This window comes from Rhinichthys klamathensis, unplaced genomic scaffold, assembly GCF_029890125.1.
Source record: "Rhinichthys klamathensis goyatoka isolate OS25496 unplaced genomic scaffold, OSU_Roscu_1.1 h1tg000212l_1, whole genome shotgun sequence".
NCBI lineage: Eukaryota > Metazoa > Chordata > Actinopteri > Cypriniformes > Leuciscidae > Rhinichthys > Rhinichthys klamathensis.
This window is the reverse complement of record NW_026606737.1, coordinates 1,052,925-1,076,539: the sequence shown is the minus strand read 5'-3', so window position 1 is coordinate 1,076,539 and position 23,615 is coordinate 1,052,925. Positions and strand designations below refer to the sequence as shown.

The 23,615-nt window shown below is 38.7% G+C and overlaps 1 protein-coding gene across 6 annotated transcripts in view; it reads left to right on the top strand.

The window, feature by feature from the left end:
• The window catches only part of tns1b (tensin 1b), a 307,710-nt gene that overhangs the window by 90,663 nt on the left and 193,432 nt on the right, over nucleotides 1–23,615 (top strand). The window contains exon 1 of one of the 6 annotated variants that reach the window (XM_056264006.1): nucleotides 17,436–17,615. The exons of the other annotated variants lie outside the window; for them this stretch is intronic. Within the exon in view, the coding sequence (XP_056119981.1) occupies nucleotides 17,535–17,615 (81 nt within the window). The 5' untranslated portion in view covers nucleotides 17,436–17,534. Of the gene's footprint in view, nucleotides 1–17,435; nucleotides 17,616–23,615 lie in introns of those variants that run through there. 6 annotated transcript variants of the gene reach the window in all.

Here is a 23,615-nt window from a genome sequence, read left to right as displayed (position 1 = left end):
CCAAGTCCACATTGGCTCAAGGCCTCCATTCAACCAAATGCTTATCATGGCTCACTGCAGAATGCTTGACAATGAAGGATTTTGGGACAGTGGTGAATTTTGGTGATATGGTCTGCTCTTCACTCTGAATATGAGACCAGGCTGCTTGGAGAAAGGCCAGAAACGTCTTTGTGCTTGTATCTGCTGGTTTGGCCACAAATCAAGCATCCACAGAGACACCAGACATGTGTAGAGAATGAGGGAGGCAAAAGAGACACGGACAAAAGGGTCAGAGATGTATTTACGATTGTTCATATAACAGCAGCGGATATTACCAGCCATTGTGACAATGAATGAGGGGCTCTGAGGACGTGGTGAACACTGTTATTAGACTTTAGACATAAAATCTGGTCCAGTTTGCAGCATATTCTAGCCAGAAATCGCTCTGTTAGGACTTAATTGACTGTTTTTTGCACTTCTCTGTGGTGCCACTAGTGGCAGAAACATCATTTCAGATTTGTGCTTTAATTGTGCATAGATAGCTTGTAGTATTGTGCTGTCTCTATATACACACGCTGCCAATTCAGGGCTCCAGACTAACTTTTCCACTGGTTGCACTGGTGCTACCAACTTTCTCAGTTGGTCGCACCAGCATATGATTTGGTCGCACCTTTTTTTCTTTTTTTTTTGCTACATGCCATGGGATTAATCAATGCATGCTGATGAATTGTGGTTTTATTGGACCAAGGCTAGCAAAGGCTTTCTGGGTTGCAGCAGAAATACCTGTAATAAATTAATTATCATTGCCAAATTTCAGGATTTTGGACAGTAATTTTAATCTGTAATTTTAAGCATTTTACATTTGAATTATATACAATCTATCTATTTACATTTGAATCATATTCTATCTATCTATCTATCTATCTATCTATCTATCTATCTATCTATCTATCTATCTATCTATCTATCTATCTATCTATCTATCTATCTATCTATCTATCTATCTGTCTATTTTCATCTTTCTATCTTTTAAAAATCATTAAACATTCAAATGTATGCATTACATTTTAAAAGATTAGAGTAGGCTATTATAATAAACTGATACAGATTTTTCGTTATCAAAGTTTATAGTTGTAACAACAAGCAGAAATCTCACACTCCTTACCTTTTGTATTTTATAATATTTTCCTTTTCTTCTGCCGAGCGATCATGAGAGTAATCGCTCGACAGAGGAAAATATAACCGCTGAAAAGACGTAGGAGGAGGGGCTCTGTGTTTCGTGAGACCATTTTTATCATTTTTATATGCCTGAATTCGTAATTGGCGCGTTTCACCATCAGTGTGCAATGTGCGTGACGTCAACGTTCGTCAATAAATAAACTGACAGTTGAAGCCCATTTTCACGCACAGCTACTAGAAGATTAACGTCTGTCAGACAGGTTGCTCACGTCATCAAGCTTAGTTTGAGTCGGTTTGAGTCTGCGCGTCAGGAACGGAAGTGCTCAGAAATCGCTAAAAATGGGCTTCAACTGTCTCAACTGAGTTCCAATGAGATGGCTCTGTCCATTTCTTATACTGTCTATGGTATATCCTGCCCAGCCGTTGGTACATGGAGAGGGTTGGCGGACATAATGTGATCTTAGCAAGCATTTCTCTTTCACCCTAAAATCAATTTCAGGATATTGACATTTTGATTGCGGTCCTTGCTGTTTTCATCTGGCATTTATCATTGGGCAAGATGAAGCACTTTTCCTCTCATTTGCCTAATGTCCTTTCTGCTCGTAAATTAAACGCCGCTCACACACTTGGCAGAGGGAGACGAGTAGGTCATCTGAGATGGACGTAACGTCCTTAACACCATCTCTGATAGCAACCTTTATGCTAAATGCACACTGGCCACATATCATACATATGACATAATAATCATATATATATATATATATTTATATAGAGAGAGATATTGAATTAATACTTTATATATTTGTATCCTATATAATATGACTTTGTTTATATAGCCTATATATAGATAGCACGTGTGTGTGCATGTGTATATATATATATTGACTATTATATTGACAATTAATACAGTATGTATATATATATAATATTAATATACTGTAATTTATATATGCACACACATCAAGAAATGTATTTAAAAAATGTTATACTTAAAATTTACATATGTTTGTTTCACTATATTAGTGAGGACATTGCATAGAAAGCATCATTAACCTGATATAAAATCAATGCAAGTCTATCACCTAAACCAACCTCTACACCTAGGGATGCACGATATAGGATTTTGGCCGATATTTGATATGCCGATATTTTCAAACTAATTTTGCCCGATGCCGAGACCGATATATTTGTTTGTTTCTTTTTAAGTTCAAAAAAACTTATTAAAGCTTCTATTAAAGTTCTCAGTCAAGAGCAGGGAATGATTTACTCTGTGTTTTGTTGTTTTATTAACATTAACGGGATAGTTCTCCCAAAAATTTAAATTGTCATCATTTACTCTCTCAAGTTTCTTTCTTCTGTTGAAAATCAAAGTTATTTGGAAGAATGTGGCTAACCAAACAGTTGCTGTACTTCAGTGACTTCCATAGTATATTTAAGCACAAGAAAGAAATGAATACAGGTTTGGAACAACATTAGAGTGAGTAAATAATGACAGAATTTTTATTTCTGGGTGCAGTATCTCTTTAAGGACAAGCGGCAGCATATTATTACTGTCTCTTTAAGAACTGCACGCGAGTAACGCGACGCGTCTAATATACACGCATTTGACAAGCAGATTTTCTCTGTTTGCTTTCACTTTAGACATAACCAACTTTGTTTATGTAAACCTTGTGTGTATTTGACAGTATCAGCGCAATAAGACTCGAAAGATTAGTCCAGTATGCAGGCGCTGTGACAGGCTTTTAGTTCCTGTGAGCGTCGCGTGTACGCGCTCAGAAAAGCGCATGTTAGAACAGCGCATCAGCACGTGAATGACATATTTACCTAGCAAGACTTTGACGCACATGCAAATAATGAACTTTTGTGAAATGCGGTGTCCCTTGAGTGTAACTCTACCTCTGCGTTTACATGTGATGTGATGTGAATGTACGTCGCGTTGTACAGTATGTTGAGATGAAGGCGCCAGAATTGAACTGATAGAATGAACGATAGAACGATACTATGATTTTTTTTTCAAAAGCAGATCGTGGAGACATTTTAATCGTCCACGATCAAAAAACGCGTGAGACGCACACCCCTAGTTGGAAGTTTAAGTTGCATGGCGCTCATGCTTCGTTCGCGGTCGTCACGTGCGCATAGGAAACACGCCACCCTATCGGCAAGACTCTTTGGCAGAAATATTCACATCGGCCGATGCCGATGATGGTCATTTTAAGCTTTTATCGGCCGATACCGATGTTGTCCCGATATCATCGTGCATCCCTATCTACACCTAAACCTACCCATCACAGAAACGTGCAAAACACTAGATTAAATGAAAACTTTTAAAACCGATTTATAAGACAAATGCAAATGTCAGCAAGATGTCCTCACTTAGTTGTCATATCTCACTAGCCTATATAAGAGAGGACATTTAATGCTCATAAGTATAGCCACACACTAACACAAACACACACACACACGTGCGCACACACACACACACACACACACACACACACACACACACACACACATACACACACACACACACTATTCTAAGTGCGTAGATATCTCACAAGGTTCTTTGAATAGGGCACATGTTACAGCTTAATATGAACATGTATGGTCTTGTTTTCTCATTCTTTAAATCATTGTTCAGAGTGTATTGAGTTAAACATTTACTTACAGTGTCAAAGAAAGGAGATCTTAACTGTGGTATGAGTAATGTTATTAAGTCATGCGGCACTTTTCATTAGTAATAGCAGTGTATTAGATATCAGGTAATTATGTGAGTATGGAGTTCTCACAGTTACTGAGGGTGAGATAACACACCCGCGAGCTTCTGATGAGGATCTGGCCCAGCGCTGGTTCCTTTCAAACTGGGTAAACATACATGTTACATTAAAAGTTTGACAAGCAGAGAACCACAATGATGTGGAAAAAAAAGACAGATTAAACTGCCTGGATTTCCAGAGTTTTCAAGCAAGATAAGTTTGATAAGCGTAGGGTTGGTTGGTTTGCTTTGGCTCTCACAGCGGGGGTATGTAATAGGTTAGAATGACATCAAACCACTGGAGGATTCAGGCCCTCGTGTTTTTGCCGATAGTCATTGTGAGAGGAGAGATGTTTACGCTTTTTGTGTTCTGCTGGGAGGGTGTGTGTCTGTGTGTGTATGAGCTAGTCCTTTCAGAAAGACCACTCAGGAAAACGTGCTGTTACACGTGAAGTCAGAGTGGGTGTTTCTTCATTGTTTTCCACGAATGGAAGAGAGGAACAGATGCTGTGTGTGTGTGTGTGTGTGTGTGTGTGTGTGTGTGTGTGTGTGTGTGTGTGTGTGTGTTTGGGGGGCGAGTGTCCATAAGAGAATATTCAACAATTGATGTCACTTCATTGCAAAACACAGTAATTGAAAACAAGTAATATTTCAATTTAACACTCTATGATCATATCTTTCTTAAAGGGATAGTTCACCCCAAAATTAAAATTCTGTCAGTAATTACTCACCCTCGTGTTGTTCCAACCCCGTAAGACTTCCGTTCATCTTCGGAACACAAATTAAGATATTTTTGATTAAATCTGAGAGCTGGATCTCTCCTCCATAGGCTTCTTAAGGGATCGAAACTGACCGGCCCAGAAAAGTTATTAAAGACATTGTTAAAATAGTCCAAGTGACTACAGTGCTACATACGCTAACTATTGGCCGACGCTGGTGATGTGTGTGATGCGTGAGCCTACGTGGTGACGTACAACACAGAACTGCTGCGCAGTTACACTACGTGAACTCACTCAGTCCCACGCAGAAGAAAATGAATAGTTGAAAAAAAGTCGTAATTTTTGTTTGTTTTTTGCGTAGAAAAAGTATTCTCGTCGCTTGATAAACTTATGGTTGAGCCACTGTAGTCACTCGGACTATTTTAACGATGTCTTTAATAACTTTTCTGGGCCGGCAAGTTTCGATCCCTTAGAAGCCAATGGAGGAGTGATCCAGCTCTCAGATTTAATTTAAAATATCTTAATTTGTGTTCCGAAGATGAACGAAAGTCTTACGGGGTGGGAACAACATGAGGGTGAGTAATTACTGACAGAATTTTCACGAACTAACCCTTTAAGCCGGGTGCACACTGTGCGATTTATTATAGTCCTTTGCGATTGTTGCTTGTCAGACTGTACGAACATGATCCTCGCTGTAAGTCATGTCACACTGTAAGATCTCAGTTGTCATAAATGTCAGACTGTACAGCAGTCAAGACGCGTTAAAAATGGACGCACTCAAGAAAACTTTTTTACATCATCAATCAATGACACGTTTGGTGATGAGCTGTGTTGGCTTGGCTTGTCTTGAAAAACCAAGACGATTTGATGGTCATCGTAGGAGAAGTGACACTGCAGGACTGTGAGGCAAATCTTCTGACACTGCCAGAATTTCGTCTGAGGTAAAATTTGATCGCAACGGTCATTAATCGTCTGTCGGTGAACACGTCAAAGTAACGATCAAAGACTTCAGATTTTAGCCTAGGATCAGAGGATTCTTTTAGGATTTGCTAAATTTGTCTTAGACTGTGCACCCGGCTTTAGTGTTAAACTACACTGAAAAAAACTTGTTGCAGGATTTACTTTGAAACAAATTTTCACTCAGAAGTTGCTAGTAGCCTAAATTTCTCCAATAATTACAAAAAAGGCAGGTTACATTTTAATTTAACATTCTTTTTAAAAAAAATTTTTAAGTAGAAACCTTTGAAATTTTGTTCCGTTTCTTTCTTCTGTTGAACACAAAGGAAGATATTTTGAAGAATGTTTGTAACCAGACAGTTGACAGTTGCCAATGACTTCCATAGTATTTTTTTTCCTACTATGGAAGTCAATGGCTACCATTAACTGTCTGGTTACAAACATTCTTCAAAATATCTTCTCTTTAGTTCAACAGATCTCATACAGGTTGGAACAACATAAGGGTAAGTAAACGTTGACAGAATTGTCCTTTTTGAGTGAACTATCCCTTTAATAAACTTCGAAGAATCACTTTTTACAGTATAATGTTAGAGATGCACTGAAATTATGGCTTGCAAACAGAGAAAATAGGTTAAACATATTGGTCTAAAACATTTGAGATGGAGAAAACCAGTGTAGTAGTGCAGTTCTTTGCTGCACGCTCACATGCAAATAACATAAAACAGTCCTGGCACGCAAATATATCAACATCTCTACTGGATGTCGCATTTCTGCAACCCAGCCCTGCTCTCCTCCTTTCCTGTCCTCCCATACTTCCTTCCTTCCTCTGCTCCTTTAATCCTCATCCCTGTCCTCTAGCTAAAAAGCAATCGCTCCATCTCAGTCAGTACTGTCCCCAGTCTGTACTCGACCCCGTTTGACACAGACTATCCGGTCGGTCGGAGAGAACGAAAGAAAGAGAAAGCTTTATTTCCATAATGGAGGCAATACGAAAAATGCTTGTGTTTTATCCGCAAGGAAAGACTTTGCTGAAGGTCGAAGCCATGTTGATGCTGTGTGTTCTTCAGGCTCCTCCTCCAGCGTCTGTCAGCTCTGATGCTGTGTCTCTCAGACATGATTCAGGGTGTCTTTTGGTGTGACATTTGGCACTTTTATCTTAGTTTAAGGGCATTTTCACTCTTTGGTTCTTTGGACGTCAGAGTTCAGGCTGTTTGCTTTGAGTTAAACTGGTTTTGCACTCATAAAGTGGTAAAAAAATGTTATGGATATTATTCTTACGTGGGCTGAAAGGAAGTGGGACGATGCTGAGCATTTTTATCGGTAACACTATTTTACAGTGTCACTGTTACATATGCAGCTACTATAGTAATAACTATAAATAATTCATAATTACATGCAACTAACCCCAACCTAAACCCTAATCCTAACCCTATAAGTACATGTTGCTTAATCTAACTCAGTACTTACAGTAAATTACAGTTACACCTTAGAAGACAGCTTAAAATGAAGTGTAACATTTTCAATAATGCAATTTAAAACTGCAGAAACTTTGAATCAGATTCGAATCAAATGCTGCTTACAGTCACTGCAAAGAGAGAAAAAAAATGACTTGAATCAATACATACCGTTCATAAGTTTGGGGTCTGTATGGTTTTTGATGTTTGTGAAAGAAGTCTTTTCTGCTCACCACCGTGGTTGCATTTATTTGATTAAAATACAGTAAAAACAGTAATATTGTGAAATATTATTAGAGTGTAAAATAGCCGTTTTCTGTTTGAATATATTTTAAAATGTATTCATTACTCCAGTCTTCAGTGTCACATGATCCTTCAGAAATTATTCTAATATGCTGATTTGCTGCTAAAGAAACATTATTATTATCAATGTTTAAAACAGTTAATACTTTTGTCAAAACCATGATGCATTTTTTCTTGATTCTTTGATGAATAGAAAGTTCAGAAGAACAGCATTAATTTGAAATAGAAATCTTTTTTAACATTATAAATGTCTTCACTGTCACTTTCGATGAGTTTAATGCATTCTCATACTGAATAAAAGCATTTAAAGTGTTAATATAAATACGAATGAATTAATTTATACTAATTTACAATGGAGAAAATGCCTGTAATGTTGTTATAGCCTACATTAACTATTGAAAGTGCCTCGTTTTTAACCCTTTTTTATAGAAAATGTTTTACCATTGAATTTACATAAAATTCTGTACTTCTGAAAAGTGCAAAAGCTTGTTTGACAGTAAACCGTTGCCAAGGTAGATGTGCTGTCAGTAATGTGTTTGAGGTTTAGAGAATGGTCATCTGAGCTGTTTCTCAGTTCTCCTCATAGACACTAGGGGTCACTCTGGCAGCTGTCGTCCTCTCAGATCATTGGTCTATGACACAGTAATGTACAGGAGGCCTTCTTTTGCACTTGATACATAGGTTCCTATAATCACTTCTCCAGGCTCATATCCTGTGACAGAGCGTTTCCTCTCACCGCTCTTATCTGACTGTGTAAAGCTGTAAAGTGGCATGTTGACTGTGCTAATCGGTGTCTTTGTGGTGACCTCTTCTTCCCCTCAGTGACTTACAATGCAAACACACAACCTGAAGATATAGTGTGACGGATTTTTTTCTGATATTTGTTGGAAATAATGATTGCAATAACAGTGGTGAAGAGATTTATTTTTAGAGAAAATGCCTGTTTGGTTGGTGCTTATCATATTAGCATATTACTTTAAGTGTATATAGTGTATTTGGACCGTCTTTCTGTGCATTGTATTCAGTTTACACAGATTTAGAAAAGAATCAAATGCAAGTCACATAAAATAGACAACAACAAATGTGTCATTTTTGTTGATTTTGGCGTTTACTTTTGCTGTGTGTGTGTGTGTTAGTTGTCCAAATGTGAGCTTCCTCTGTGGGAGAGCAAAAATGAACATTTACAGTGACGGCAGAACACCTCTGCATTTTTATGTGTTGTGTGACTTTTTGCAGCACGTTGTTGAAAAAACATTTTTGGTTCACCATGTCTGCAGCTAAGAGACTTTGAAGGTAGTTTATTTTTGGTCAGTGAGCTAACCCAGGACGACATATTTGCACGTTTTACTTTGTGAAACTGTAAATATGCCATGTAAACTGTATCTCTCCTGGTCATACTACCTAAAGATATTTGTGCCCGCACCTGTGGACTGTTGAGGGCAGCTTGAGTTACTCCGTTATGTTCTCAGGTATCCATTACGTTTGCCATTACAGTAAAGACTGCTATTTTCATTGTTTTGGACTCAGATAGAAGATGTTGTTTGCTTGTAAGAGCACTAGTGATGGTTTTGGGGTCTTGGAGGGCTGTGCACATTCTGTACACTCTGTGTTCAGGTATTAGACTGCGTGTTATGACTTGGCTTGAAAATAAACTAGATAATTTTACCCAGGCACTAAGAAGGCCTTGACATCCCATATGCAGCCATATAAATATACTGTATGCATGTGTATATATATACACCATTTAAAATAACGTTGTAACATATTGAATATATTTTTAATGTAATTTCTTTCTGTTATGGCAAAGCTGTCTTCAGTGTCACATGATCCTTCAGAAATCATTCTAAAATGCTGATTTGCTGCTCAAGAAACATTTATTATTATTATCAATGTTGAAAACAGTTGTGTACAATTTTATTTCAGGATTCTTTGATGAATAAAAATAAATATTTCAAATCTTTTTGAAAGAAATCAAATGAATGTATGCTTTTATTCAGCAAGGATGCATCAAATTGGTCAAAATACATTTATTATGTAATTATAAATTTAAGTATATTCAAATAGAAAAGTTATTTTAAATTGCAATAATAGTTCACAATATTACTGTTATTTTTTCGTATTTTTTTAATCCAATAAATGCAGCCTTGGTGAGCACAAGAGACTTTTTAAAAAAACTTTAAAACACTGCACCGATCCTAAACTTCTGAATGGCAGTGTTGTATATTGCATGCAATTAGTTTTTCCAAGTTATTTTTTTTTTTTTTTCGCTGAAGTGTGTCACTTTGGCTTTCAGTGTCATAGGTTGTAATTGTAATACAAACAATGTTTGTTTAATTTTTCACAAAAAACAACTGTTTTAACAGGGTGACACTGTGAAAGGGCCTTTTTTTCAGAGGAATCCCCAAATATGTAATGGATGAAGTAAAAATATACTTAATTCAAGACATGTTTTAAACCACTTTTCATGTGATTTGTTGAATCAGAATTTTTGATTTTTGAATCATACTGATTCATGCAAATTAATTGAACTTACCAATTGCAATTGTGCAATTTTCACTACTTAAGTTTTCACTACTTAAATAAAAAGGCAATAAAAATCCTAATTATATTTACAATATTGCTGAATTTATATCATTAGCAGATCATTGGAAATGCATTGTGAATTTAATATCTTGAATATCATCCAGCAGTAAGTTTCATTAGCTTCAGCTGTGTTCTTCAAGTTCCTTGCTTCTGTAAAGAAAGGCTCAGCTCTTCAAATCATCTGCTTTGACCCCAATCTCCTTTAATGCGCTGCATCTGAGACCGGATATTATTTCCTATATTGTATTGCTTCTCATGTGATTCATGTTCTCGAAATAGAGCCGAGTGAAAGCGCATCACGACCGTTCTGTGTGTGTATATTTAGCCGGGTCTATTGACCAGAGCGGAACTCATAAAGGGATTGATCTGCTTGAAGAATACGAATGGATGCTTTCACAGCCTCAGGCTTTGAGGTGCTGTGGGGAACTGATGGTTTTCCCGGTGACAAAGTTAATCAAACTGCATGGGACTAATCCTGCACTTATTTCTGTCTTATCATCCTTTCTCTAGCCTGACTAAATCTGAGACATTAGCTGGTGTAGAGACTTCTGTCAGACGCAGTGAACTGTAAGAATGAGACCTCGAAGTTAAAGGCAATTACTGAAACGCATCTCGCAGGTGGCTGTGCATGATTCTTCTACGGCCCATAAAAGTGGACGTTTGTCTCGTCAGCCTTACATATGCATTTTTGACTATCAGCAAAAACTCCGGTCCATTTCATAGTTTATTCTGTTTAAGGAGCACACTTAGACAAGAAAAGAAAAATGTAAAGCAACGAACCATGGTTCGTTTTGGTGTGATGTGCCATGTAGGACTGGGAAGATTCTTTGATTAATTGCTGGTGTAGATATATAATACCACTGTAATTAGTTGTTTACCAACAATTAGTCGACCATTGTGACTAACTGATCAATCATACAACAAACTCCCAAGTCTACTAGTGATGTCTGTTATTCTAGATTTTGTAATAATAATAATACTGTTGTTGTTATTATTATTAGTATTATTAAAGCTGTAGCCCGTAACTTTTTTGGGTTAAAAATGATCCAGCCAGTGCATAACCATAACCAGCCTCAGAGTCTCAGCTAGTATAAGGCAAGCTATATTGCGTGTGAGGATGTTGGAGTTGGAGATTTATTGCCTTTTCTCACAGCACTTGATATAATTAAACTTATTAATTTAATGCCGGATCCAGAAAGGTTCAAACGACAATCACCAGTGACAACTGGAGATTCACCCGTTGTAAAATGCAAAAGACTTCGGAGTGGCTACAGAAAAAAAGAGGCTGCAACCGGCTCATGCGAAAACAGGGATAATATCTGAAGGGCTTTAAATGTAGTCAAGCAATGCTGATGTTGTTAACATTACAATTGGAGAACAAAGTATAATTTGCACGGTTTGACGTGATTTGATAAGCGATCATTAGATTTAATCAGCGCGATTTACTGCAATGCTTTTTTCCCCTTAGTTGGTCAGAACAAAAGTGGATGTTACTTATTCAGGTGACAATTTAGGGTGAAAATTATTATGTTGGTCATACTTCCAAAAAGAATAATCTATGATTCTGAATGCCAGTATCCACACCGGCGCGGTGACTGACAGCCTCACAGTCTCCTCAAACACTGTGTTCATCCGCGCTGTGCTGTGCCGAGGCACAACTCACGTAAAGTTGATAATTCCGCGAATGACTGCAATTGCAGATTTCGGACAGAGATGGCGACAAAGAGGAAGAACTGCGGACTGCAGCTTTAATTATATTAATAATAATAATATCTTTTTTTATCATTTTATTTTATTAATTTTAAAATGGCTGTTTGTCCATTATGTCATATTTTGCACTATTTTATATAAAATATTACTTATTTTTTATCTTAATCTGACAACTTTTTAAAATGCACCTTTAAATCCCTGCCTTTTTTGTTTTACTCCATCTAGCCGTTTTTGAATTCAAGAATGTATCTAAATACTTAATCCCTTAATATTGATTAATCAACCAGTCACTCCAACCAACTAGTTGATTTTGAAAATGTTATTTGTTCTGTTTAATCATAGCTATATATTTTTAGACCTAGAATATATACACTCACCGGCCACTTTATTAGGTACACCTGTCCAACTGCTCGTTAACACTTAATTTCTAAGCAGCCAATCACATGGCGGCAACTCAGTGCATTTAGGCATGTAGACATGGTCAAGACAATCTCCTGCAGTTCAAACCAAGCATCAGTATGGGGAAGAAAGTTGATTTGAGTGACTTTGAACGTGGCATGATTGTTGGTGCCAGAAGGGCTGGTCTGAGTATTTCAGAAACTGCTAATCTACTGGGATTTTCACGCACAACCATCTCTAGGGTTTACAGAGAATGGTCCGAAAAAGAAAAAACATCCAGTGAACGGCAGTTCTGTGGGCAGAAATGCCTTGTTGATGCCAGAGGTCAGAGGAGAATGGCCAGACTGGTTCGAGCTGATAGAAGGGCAACAGTGACTGAAAGAACCACTCGTTACAACCGAGGTATGCAGCAAAGCATTTGTGAAGCCACAACACGCACAACCTTGAGGCGGATGGGCTACAACAGCAGAAGACTCCACCGGGTACCACTCATCTCCACTACAAATAGGAAAAAGAGGCTACAATTTGCAAGAGCTCACCAAAATTGAACAGTTGAAGACTGGAAAAATGTTGCCTGGTCTGATGAGTCTCGATTTCTGTTGAGACATTCAGATGTTAGAGTCAGAATTTGGCGTAAACAGAATGAGAACATGGAACCATCATGCCTTGTTACCACTGTGCAGGCTGGTGGTGGTGGTGTAATGGTGTGGGGGATGTTTTCCTGGCACACTTTAGGCCCCTTAGTGCCAATTGGGCATCGTTTAAATGCCACGGCCTACCTGAGCATTGTTTCTGACCATGTCCATCCCTTTATGGCCACCATGTACCCATCCTCTGATGGCTACTTCCACCATGTCACAAAGCTCTAATCATTTCAAATTGGTTTCTTGAACATGACAATGAGTTCACTGTACTAAAATGGCCTCCACAGTCACCAGATCTCAACCCAATAGAGCATCTTTGGGATGTGGTGGAACGGGAGATTCGCAATCATGGATGTGCAGCCGACAAATCTGCGGCAACTGTGTGATGCCATCATGTCAATATGGACCAAACTCCCTGAGGAATGCTTCCAGCACCTTGTTGAATCTATGCCACGAAGAATTGAGGCAGTTCTGAAGGCAAAAGGGGGTCCAACCGGTTACTAGCATGGGGTACCTAATAAAGTGGCCGGTGAGTGTATAGTTCTGCTTGTGGATATCTAGTCTGCTTGCTACTGTGCCAAAAATACTTTTATGATCATCTTTCAAATTTACCACTAACCTGGTACATTTTGGCAAATCCAGTGATTTCTTTTGATCTTTCTCAAAAGTCATTTTCACTTTAAAAACATGCCATTGTTTTCAAGTTGTGTGTAGATAATAACCCTCATGCTGTGATTCACCTCTACCTTTGTTAGCAAGAAAAACTTTCTCATGAGAGTTTCTGAAGCTCAAAGATTTACCAGGCTATACATTTACCATGTTTACAGGCATTTTTGTGCACCCTGACTGCCTGAATTAGCTTGTCAGTGGCTAATGCAACCCCTAATTACAAATGTGTCCACCGTGTGCCATGATGGACAGGGTGAATGTCCGTGAAAGCAAACAAGGCTGACCCCAGGAGAGGTTTCATCTCATCAGTGTGATGGAGGAAATGCCAAGGGATTACAGACATCATCCAGAGACAGAGAGACACCCGCAGTGAGACCACCTTCCCCTCCAGCGGCCCACTGAAGGTTTGATGGGACTGTAATGAAGCTCTGCTCTGCTCTGTTTGCTGTTTGGGTTGCTGTGTGTTTGATGGCCCAGAAAAGCAACACGCTCACTGATATCTGGGGCAGAGACATGTAGCCGTGACATTAAAGGAGATTTACAGACCCAGAGGAAAAACTCATTGCTCAGAGGATGCTCTTTTCAGGCTTGTGGAGTTCTCAATCATATGTCATTCTCTTGAAATTCATTGGGAGACATATAAAAAGACACATATGAGGCTATAGTTGATGTGTAGTAAGAGTGCAGAGCATTAAACAATCATATATAGTATAGCTCAGATCATAGCTTGAAGAATCTGTTGAAAAGTAATTGAGTTCATGTTGAAGTTTTGATTGTACAGTAGATTGTCTAATCTTGTCTTTTCTGAGCACAGTTTGAGACTTTGTTGAGCTGTCAAACACTAGTGGAGATGCATGTGAAAGTACTGCAAATCTGAGAAGATTTAGTCTCAATTTGCTCTCCATTTAATCTCATTATTTTCTAGGGGAAACTATTGTGACTTCTTTGGAACAATGCATTTCTTAACTCGGGAGTCTTAACGGAGTTTGCAATGATGTTTCATTTAAGTATTAAATTTGTCTCTGATGTTGCATATTAAAAAAAGACACAGACAATTGTTGACCCACATTAAGAGTTTTGTTGTGAAATTAATGTGGATATAGTATTGGAAGAATCTGATGAGAAATGTTTGAGTTCATCATCTTTGACTTTTAATTTCAGACTTTATCTTGTCAGTTCTGAGCACAGTTTGAGAAATTGTTGAGATTACTAGAGGTGACATGTGGGATTGTTGCAAAACTGAGAACTTAGCTAAAGTATTCATTTGTATTCCCTGAAGTGCCAGCCTCATCAGCCCTGTGAAGGCCTCATCGACGCGACAGCCATCGGCACTGATCCTCAACAAACTCGTCTCCATACCGGCGTGATGACTCCGACCTCCAACCGGTTGGAACTGGATTAATATTCTGAATGTTCTGATCCAATCTGACTTCTGACCCGTAATGCTGCCTGGATCATAATCACACATCGTTCGCTCGTTGGCCAGAGGAGAACTGGCCCCCGACTGAGCCTGGGTTCTCCCAAGGGTTTTTTCTCCATTCTGTCACCTGATGGAGTTTTGGTTCCTTGCCACTGTTGCCTTGGCTTTTGGCTTGCTTAGTTGGGGACATTTAATATTCAACGTTATTATTGATCTGCCTTACTTAAGGTGGACGATGACGCAATTTTCTTCTAGAAACAAACTTTGTTTTATTAGTTTCATGTTATCACTGTGAAGCTGCTTTGATACAATCTGTATTGTAAAAAGCGCTATATAAATAAAGGTGACTTGACTTGACTTCATTTGCTCTACGTTTAATCTCATTATTGTCTAGAAGCAATCGAGATTACAACAATCTCATTTGTGATTTTTCTTTCCTGATTTTTCCTTCCTGAGGAACAATGTATTTCTCAGACTTTTCTCTATTATAAATCAGCAGTCTTACTGGAGTTTGCAATGTTTGAGACATTGTTGAGTTTTCTTGTGAAACTCTAAAGGAGACGCATTGCAAAGTGAGATTGCTGCAAATCTGCAAAACAAACACTCAAGACCATTTACTTTCCTTTTTTAATCTCCATTAGGAGAAACAATTGAGATGTTTAAAAAGTTCTCATTTGTGACGTTTCTTTCTTTATTTATAAAGCACATTTAAAAACAACCATGGGTTGATCAAAGTGCTGTACATAAAATAAAGTAACATTTAAAGATTTACAAAGGGATAAAATACAACTAGCCTATATAACATATTTTAGACTAACAACATCTGTTCAAGGAAATATGATCTAAGCATAGATTTAAAAACAAAAAGAGATGGTGCTGTTCGGATGGCAACAGGGAGCTTGTTCCAGAGTTATGGACCAGCAATAGAAAATGCTCGATCAACACGGTGTTTCAATCTGGACCTAGGGATGGACAGCATTCTTAAATGAGTGGTCGCGAAGATTTGTGTGAATTCACCAAGATAGACTGGTGCAAGATTATGTAATGATTTAAAAACCAGGGTTAATATTTTAAATTCCACTCTAAATTTTACGGGCAACCATTGCAAGGAGATCAAGATAGGGGCATAGCTGCCAACTCTCACGCATTGGCCGTGAGACACGCGCATTTGATTGGTTCCACACGCTCACACGCCACACTCCCGATTTCTCACGCTGAAGTGTCAACCCGGGCGATCAAATGCCTGGAAGATGAGTTTATCTATATATCTACCTGTTGAGCCACTCGTGATCGACTAGTTATATCGCAAATTCGTTAAAAATCTCCCGTTATCTAGAGCGAGCGTGCATGCGAGACAGAGATTGTGCTCCAAACCGCGTAGAGCGAGCGAGAGACCTTGCGCGAGCCCCCCCCCCCCCCCGTCAACAAATCTCACGCCGAGCAAAACTCAAAAGTTGGCAGGTATGTAGGGGTGATGTGCTGAAACTTTCGTAAGCTAGTCAGAAGCCTGGCCGCTGCATTTTGGGCCATTTGTAATCGCTCCATAGATGACCGATTAATCCCACAATAGAGTGAATTGTAATAGACTAAGCGGGAAGTGATGAATGCATTTTTCAAAAAAATGTAAAGATAAAAATGATTTGAGTTTAGCTTGGCGACGAAGATGGAAAAAACACGACTTAACTACCACATTTATCAAACTTAAGACGAGAATCAAATCGAAACCCTAAATGTTTTGCACACGGGGTGACCCATTGGGTTAGGTAACTAAGGTCATAAATATTGGCATTAAAAGCATCACTAGGCCCAGACAGAATCACTTCAGATTTTACTTCATTTAATGTCAAGAAATTATTTGTTAACCATAATTTAAGTTCCTGAATACAATCAATCAGAGCTCCCTTTGCACGCTTATTTGCGATGGTTTGTGACGTTTCATTCGTAGTGGCCCAGCGATGCATTTTAATGCTCAGAAATTTCTCTTTCATAGCTCAGACAATTTGGCTTTAGAAGAGTTTGTTGAGAGATATTGCAAAGAGAAAATGTTCCATTTACTTACCTTTTATCTCTTTTTATCTCTGAAATAAAGAGTTTGTGACATTTTCGTTCTCAGTGGCCCATTTTAATGCTCGAAGATACCTCAGCTCAGATCATTTTATTTAGAACTAAGTTCATTTTCAAATCTCAGTCTTTTGACTCTTGGCAATGTTGTTAAGAACTCTTGTCTTATCTGAAACTCTAACGTGACATTACGAAGTCTTTTTCTCAGTAGACATATCTTGAGATACAGGTGACACAATCTAAGAGAAACAATTGAGGCTTTCAGAGATCCTTCATTTCTGTGGGTATATTTGCCTCCAGGATGAGATGAGAACGAGCGAGCACGCTTTGAGAAAATCTGCTCATGGGGGAGGTTAGAGAGGAAAGCAGGGGGTGGAAGATATGAATGAAAGTAAGACTGAAGAGAGAGACACGGAGAGAGGAGGGGCTAAAGCCGACAAGGAGAGCAGTGGGGAGAAATAAAGAGGCTCTCAGTCACCTCCCCCTCTCTCCTGTGGAGCCGAGCTATACATGACCCCAAAAAGAGAGAGAGAGAGAGAGAGACGGAGGGAGGGCTCCTGGAATAAGAGAGTGGCGAGGAGGACAGCAGCTCAGTTGATGCAGCTCTTCCTCAGCGTGTCATGGATCTGTGGAGTGTTGTGGGACCAGCGTGTGGAATAGTTATGTGGGATCCAGAGGAGAGGAAGCCTTCAGCGTGATTTCGTGATGCCCTCCATGTCTCTCAGCTTGCCAGCCGCTCTGGCCGGCCGCGCACGCACCTGGGTCTGCCTGTCCTGCATGTTCTGGGTGAGCCGTGGGTCAGTCCACTTTACTGCATGGGGCAGGTGGGATTGGGGGAGAGAGAATTTTCCTGAATAATTCGATGAATTAGATCTGTGCTGGGGCAAAGGGCTGCTTGTTTCATTGTGCATGTCATAAGTGTCCTTTACTGTTTTGGCGCAAATGTATGCATTTTCTGTAGGTTCACTAGCCTGTTGCTCTAGGTTGTGTTTTTAAGGAAGTGGGAGTGAACATTTTGTCATCATTTGTTCACCTCCTTGAAACTCCAAAAGAAAAAAACTTGCCAGAATGGTTGTGGAAGAATGTCCAAGCTGCTCTTTTCCATTGGATTCACACCACTCAGCTCCAAAAGTGACCGTAATTAAAGATGATCAGCGATTATCTCCATCTGAGACATGGATGAGATCTCCATTTTAGAGATTAAATGGAGTAAAGTGTCTTGTGTACAGAGGAATAAGATACCAAAGAGACCATTACCAAGATACCAAAATCATTTCAAAATCTTTCTCATCCAATTCTCATATTGATTTTATTGATCTATACTTAATTTAAATGTGAGAAGCAGGTGACTTCATCAACACTCTGTATTTGCTCTTCTTCATTTAACCTAGTTGTTTTGGAGAAACAATTGAGACATGAAGGAGACTTCACTTGTGACGTTTCTTTCTTAGGGATCCAGAGGAACATTTCAGAGATTAGAGATTGTTTATAGATCAGGTCATTTGGCTTTGGGAAAAAGTTTGTTGAGAAAAAGTTCATATTCAAATGTCAAGGCAAATCAGAGCACAGGTTGAGAAACAAAAGTTCAAGTCCATATTTTTTTAAACTCAAATATTCTTCATCATTTTATTTCTCTGTACTTCAATATATTTCAACAATTGTCTTATGTATCCTAAAACTTTCATGTCCTTTTTGGAGCTTGATAAATTACCATCCGCATTCGTTGGATGGAAAAGAGCAGCTCGTAAAGGATGACAACTTTTTTTGGTGAACTATTCCTTTAACTGTCACTTTTGCGATGGTTGTGTCCCCTCCTTTTTCTCTTTGGACATTCACACATTCTGACCTCTCTGGTCTCTTAATTAGCATTCTGCTTTAGTGAATGGAGTGGAAAAGCATCCCAAATCCTCGTTAAAGCTCAGGCACTTTTTGAATATAGTGGGAGCCTTTCAGTCTTCCTTTCAGACTGGTTGTGCAGTCCTGCTGCACTGGCTCTGGTGGAATGGGCTTTACAGGGACGAGGACTCTGTCTACAGCTGTAGATGTCATCATACACGGCGAGAAGATGCGGGAAGCAGGCGTTCGGAATGAAGCAGATGTGATTTATTTGATGGCAGGCAGCATCCAAAACGAAATCCCTGGGCCCAGACTCGATACTTGGCTTGGTTTGATTACCTGCTGAGGACAGATGACATTGTGAATGGAAAGAGACATGCACTTCTCTGAAAAGAAACCTGTCCTTATGTCAGCAGAGAGAGAGAAAAAAAGAAGCAGTAAAAGAACGGGCAACATCCAATACCTGAAAGCTCAGAGTGCACTTCCTCCAAACTCTGAATTATAAATGACCTGTCTGAGACTTTTTGGACACTCTCTTTTTCGTAACTTTCACTGAAAGTAGTTGAAAAAAGGTATTGAAGGTTTGATCGCAAGAAACAAATATTGGTAACACTTTACTACAATACGATTAAATATGTTAACATTAGTTAATGCATTAGGTATCATGACCTAACAATGAATTTTTTTTACAGCATTTATTAAAGTTAGTTTAAAGTTAATTAATTTACTTATTCTATTAACCTAAATAAATACACAGCGTTTTAATGAAAGTTTATTTGATTTAAAAACATACTTTTGTTCATAATACGTTAATGTTATTTTATATAAATTGTATGTAAAATTTATCATGCATTAACTAATGAAACAAATTTAATCTTACTGTAAAGTGTTACCAAGATATTACAGTCAATGCTAAGAGCCATTCACACGCCGCAGCCCATTTTACTTCCGTAATATAATGTATTTCCAACTGAAACTGGAAATTTAGTGAGAAAAAGATGTAGGGCGGGACTTAATTTTATCCATTGGTAATTGATTGGATAGTAAAAAGTGGGCGTTGCCAGTATGGTATCACGTTGTCAGATGGAAGGCTGAAAAGAAAAGTTGTTGCAGAGGGAGAGACGGTTAGTGACAGACTTAAAAATATATATATTATTTGGAATAAATGCACTGATAAACCAGGCAAAATATGAACAGGGACATTTATAAAGTAGGTAAAAAAGTGTGAATTCTATTTCATTTTAAACTGTGCTAAGGTTGGATGAACATGGACTATTAAACCCTTAATGTTTTGCGCTCAGGAAATATGCGTAAAGACCACTGAGACGAGGTGTTGCTTACACACGTTCTCTGCCACTCAGCCAATGCAAATATTGACGCATCTTGAGCTATCTGAGAGGTCAAAGAGCTTAGTGCAGTGATCAATGTCCATTAACACTCCAGATCAATCAACAGCAAACAAGTGTCCCTGTACAGTGTGGAAGTGGCTGTGGTGCGGTGCCCAATTTGGAACAATTCTGCACATTATTTTATTTAAAATTTTGTTTTTAATAAAAAAAAATCTACTGGTTTGCAGATAAATGTTCAAAATTTAAATATTGATCTATAAAATAAAGGTTCAGGTAAATATTCATTCCTCTCTGTGCATTACGGTGGTCTCTAGTAGGTCACCTTTGATTTTCTCTGACTAATGAGTCTGTGGTCTTTGAAGTCACTCGGCGTATGATTTTCTCTTGCACCTCTCATCATTGTTGGCTTTTGAATTCCACTTTAATGACCTCATGCTCTACAAGCTCTTCATCCTTCTATCAAAGCTGCCTGTGAGGGGCCCCTATAATTTTGGCAAATTCAAAATTAGAACATCTGGTTTGCCTTCATAATGGATCAGCCATAGTACTTCTAGGCACGTGTCTGTGAAAGGTTGTGCATGTTTTCTGGGGTTTTGTGTGCAGTGGAGTGCATACTGTGTGTGTATTGGTGATGCTTTTGCAGGTAAATAATAATAATAATAATGCAACACTGACTGTCATTAGACTATTTTCCTGATCATTCCTTGTTTCCTCAGTTGCAAAAAAAAAAAAAGTTGGCACATGGATCTTTTTTTGACATAGGTATGTCCGAAGATGATGAGTACCAGAGTTTACATCTCATAATTATGGCAATTTTGATGAGATATCAATGCAGCATAAACTTCACTTTTAAAACTGTTGGTGGTAGGATCAGTTCAGTTGAATCAATTGAATCAGTTCAGGGAATTAATTCAAAACTCTGATTCAACAATTTATTTCATTTATCACACTAAAATGCAGGTCTCTGTGTGCCATTTTTCATATATTTAAAAGTTTTAGTAAAAATATATTTAGATAATATAGATGTTAACATTAAACATTATGAATTCGCTTAGGAATGAGTTGTTATTCCGAAATCTCCATTTTAAGTCATTTCAGAGCAAATCCTTAAATATTAAAATGTTGTTTATTTAAATTGTTTAAAAAAAAAACCATTGAGAGGCATATATCAAATTTTGTTATAAGGCTGAAAAATGCCACTATATCTTTGTAGCTATATTGTGCAGTCCTTGTGTGTCATTGTACCGGAGCACCATGTGGAAAATGAAACTGTAAGTGACAGTCCGGAGGGAGTTGTCCCCCTTCCCTCCGAGTACATTAAAAGCCGTTTAACCTTCTCTGTTGATTTATGATGCGAGTCCGACCCGTGTTCACTTCACCGGGCAGAGCTGCTCACTAATCCACTGCTGTCAATAGAGCTGGATTCTGGAATGTCTCCTGATCACCTCCCCTAGTTTTCTTATTAATATCTCACTGTGCCCCATTATTCTGTCATCCTCTCTGATTTTTTCCCATGTCTCTCTTTCTCCCTTTCCCTTAATCCCCAGTCTTGCTGAGTTGCCAGTTTTGATTCCTCTTCGTCTTTCAGCATCTGTCAGAGATAAAAGTCTTACTGCATGTTCGAAAGTCTTACGGATTCGATGGCTTGACGGCCTGCTCCCTCCTGGTTCAAAGCTTGATCAGTAAATGAAACGGTCCACAGGCGGACCGTAGGTTTGTCATCTGAGAGGTAAATGTTTGCTAGCTGAGGAGCTGTAGTAAGTCACAGGATGCATCTAATTCCTCTTAGGCATTTTTTTGTAATTCATCAGAAACTCATTAATGTCTTGGCGGCATTTCTAAAGGGAGGCCTATCTGGGGTGTCATGTGGTTTTCATCATGTCAAACTTTACTTGATTATTCTTCATTGGCGTTCTTGTTTTGTCTCAGTAGGGGGCATTATTTGATGTGAGTTCACTTTGCAGTTCATAAGCAATGCGCAACCAGCATCTCAAATAAACAGGGCTGTTTCTTAGTCTTTGTGAGTGGAACCAAATGTTTGGTGGTTTTGATGGAAAGTATCTCATTTTTCACTTCTCTGCCCACTCAGACTATCATAAGGAAGAAACGCTGTATTCTGTATGCAAATATGAGAGAGATTCCCTTCATTCAATGATCACTTTAAGGAAGTAATTTTGATGTTTGGGTAGCAAGTTTTGGCAATTTGTTCTGAAACAAGATTTTAGCAGGAATTTTAAAAAGCAGAAATATCACTAATTTGACACCAAAAAAAAAAGTTGCTGTTTGGATTTAAATAGGCAAATGCGTTTATGGATTGGATCATTATTACAGTGATTATTATGTTTCTATCATGTTATATGTTTGGCAACAGTTCTTCTAACTCTAGTTGATGGAGTGTGTAGCTTTTCAATTCTTAAACATCCATGTAGGAAGACACATCATGGCCATATTCCAGGATTACAATGTCAAGATTCATCAGGCTCAAATTGTGAAAGAATGGTTGGAAGGAGCATGAAGAATCATTTTCACACATGAATCGGCTCCTCTGAGTCCAGAGCTTAAATTCATTGAGAGTCTTTGGGATGTGCTGGAGGAGACTTTACAGAGTGCTGGACTCTTGCATTGACAATACAAGATCTTGACTTAAAATTGATGAACCTTTTGATGGAAATAAGATCACAACATTTATTATAGTCGGGCAGTGGGTCACATTCCGATTCAAAATAAAGTGGAAGTATGGATGGCTTCAAATAGGATGTATCAAATGCTCCCTTGAGAGTGTTCACTTTAAGTACGCTGTCCTTTGGAGTGAGTAGGGCCAATGGTTTTCATGTTCAAAATGCAATTCGCCTTTGGCTAAGCCACACCCTAGAATGTAGATTGACCAATCACAGCGCAGCCAAGAACGAGCTCCCACAGAGGTCCGACACTTTTTCACAGCGCTCCATTGACTTTAACACAGGCGTCTCATATGTTTGGTCTCGGCAGGCTATTACCGTCGTAGTTTTACCAAAAATATGGTTAAACGTTGTGCCTGGGGCATTTGTAACACAGATACGCGTTTCCCAGAGAGGTTGGAGGGGGGTGTCCGTTTTTTCCTCTTCCCAAAACCGAAGTCAAATCCTGACAAGTGTCGTCTAGCTCACGCTGCTAATAAATACAACGTTATACTCGCGTAGTCCGTTTGCTTTGTAATAACGATTATAGAAGTGAATAGAGACCTACCCAGCTTTGCATGGACAGTGTTGCTCCTTGATATTGTTAGTCCCACCCTCCGTCTCGATTAGTAGGATATGCGGTGGTTCATTTTTTGACTGTGACCGGTATGCTTTTGCCTTTATTTGGATGCCTTGTTGTTCCTTGCGTTTCACCTGTATGTCGTGAATATAGCCGTCGAACGTATATTGCAGCCCCTTTTGCCTACTTCTATCGGACACTTTTCTTGCTGCTTTATAAAAGTTTGATAAAATTTCAGCAGGAAGAGCTGTCACAGCATAAGCCATGTTGATACCAGAGCCCAGATGAAGTTTGTTTGTCGGATGTAGCAACAGTAACTAAGGGGGGCGGGGCTTAGCCAAAGGCGAATTTGCCCTGTCTCTGC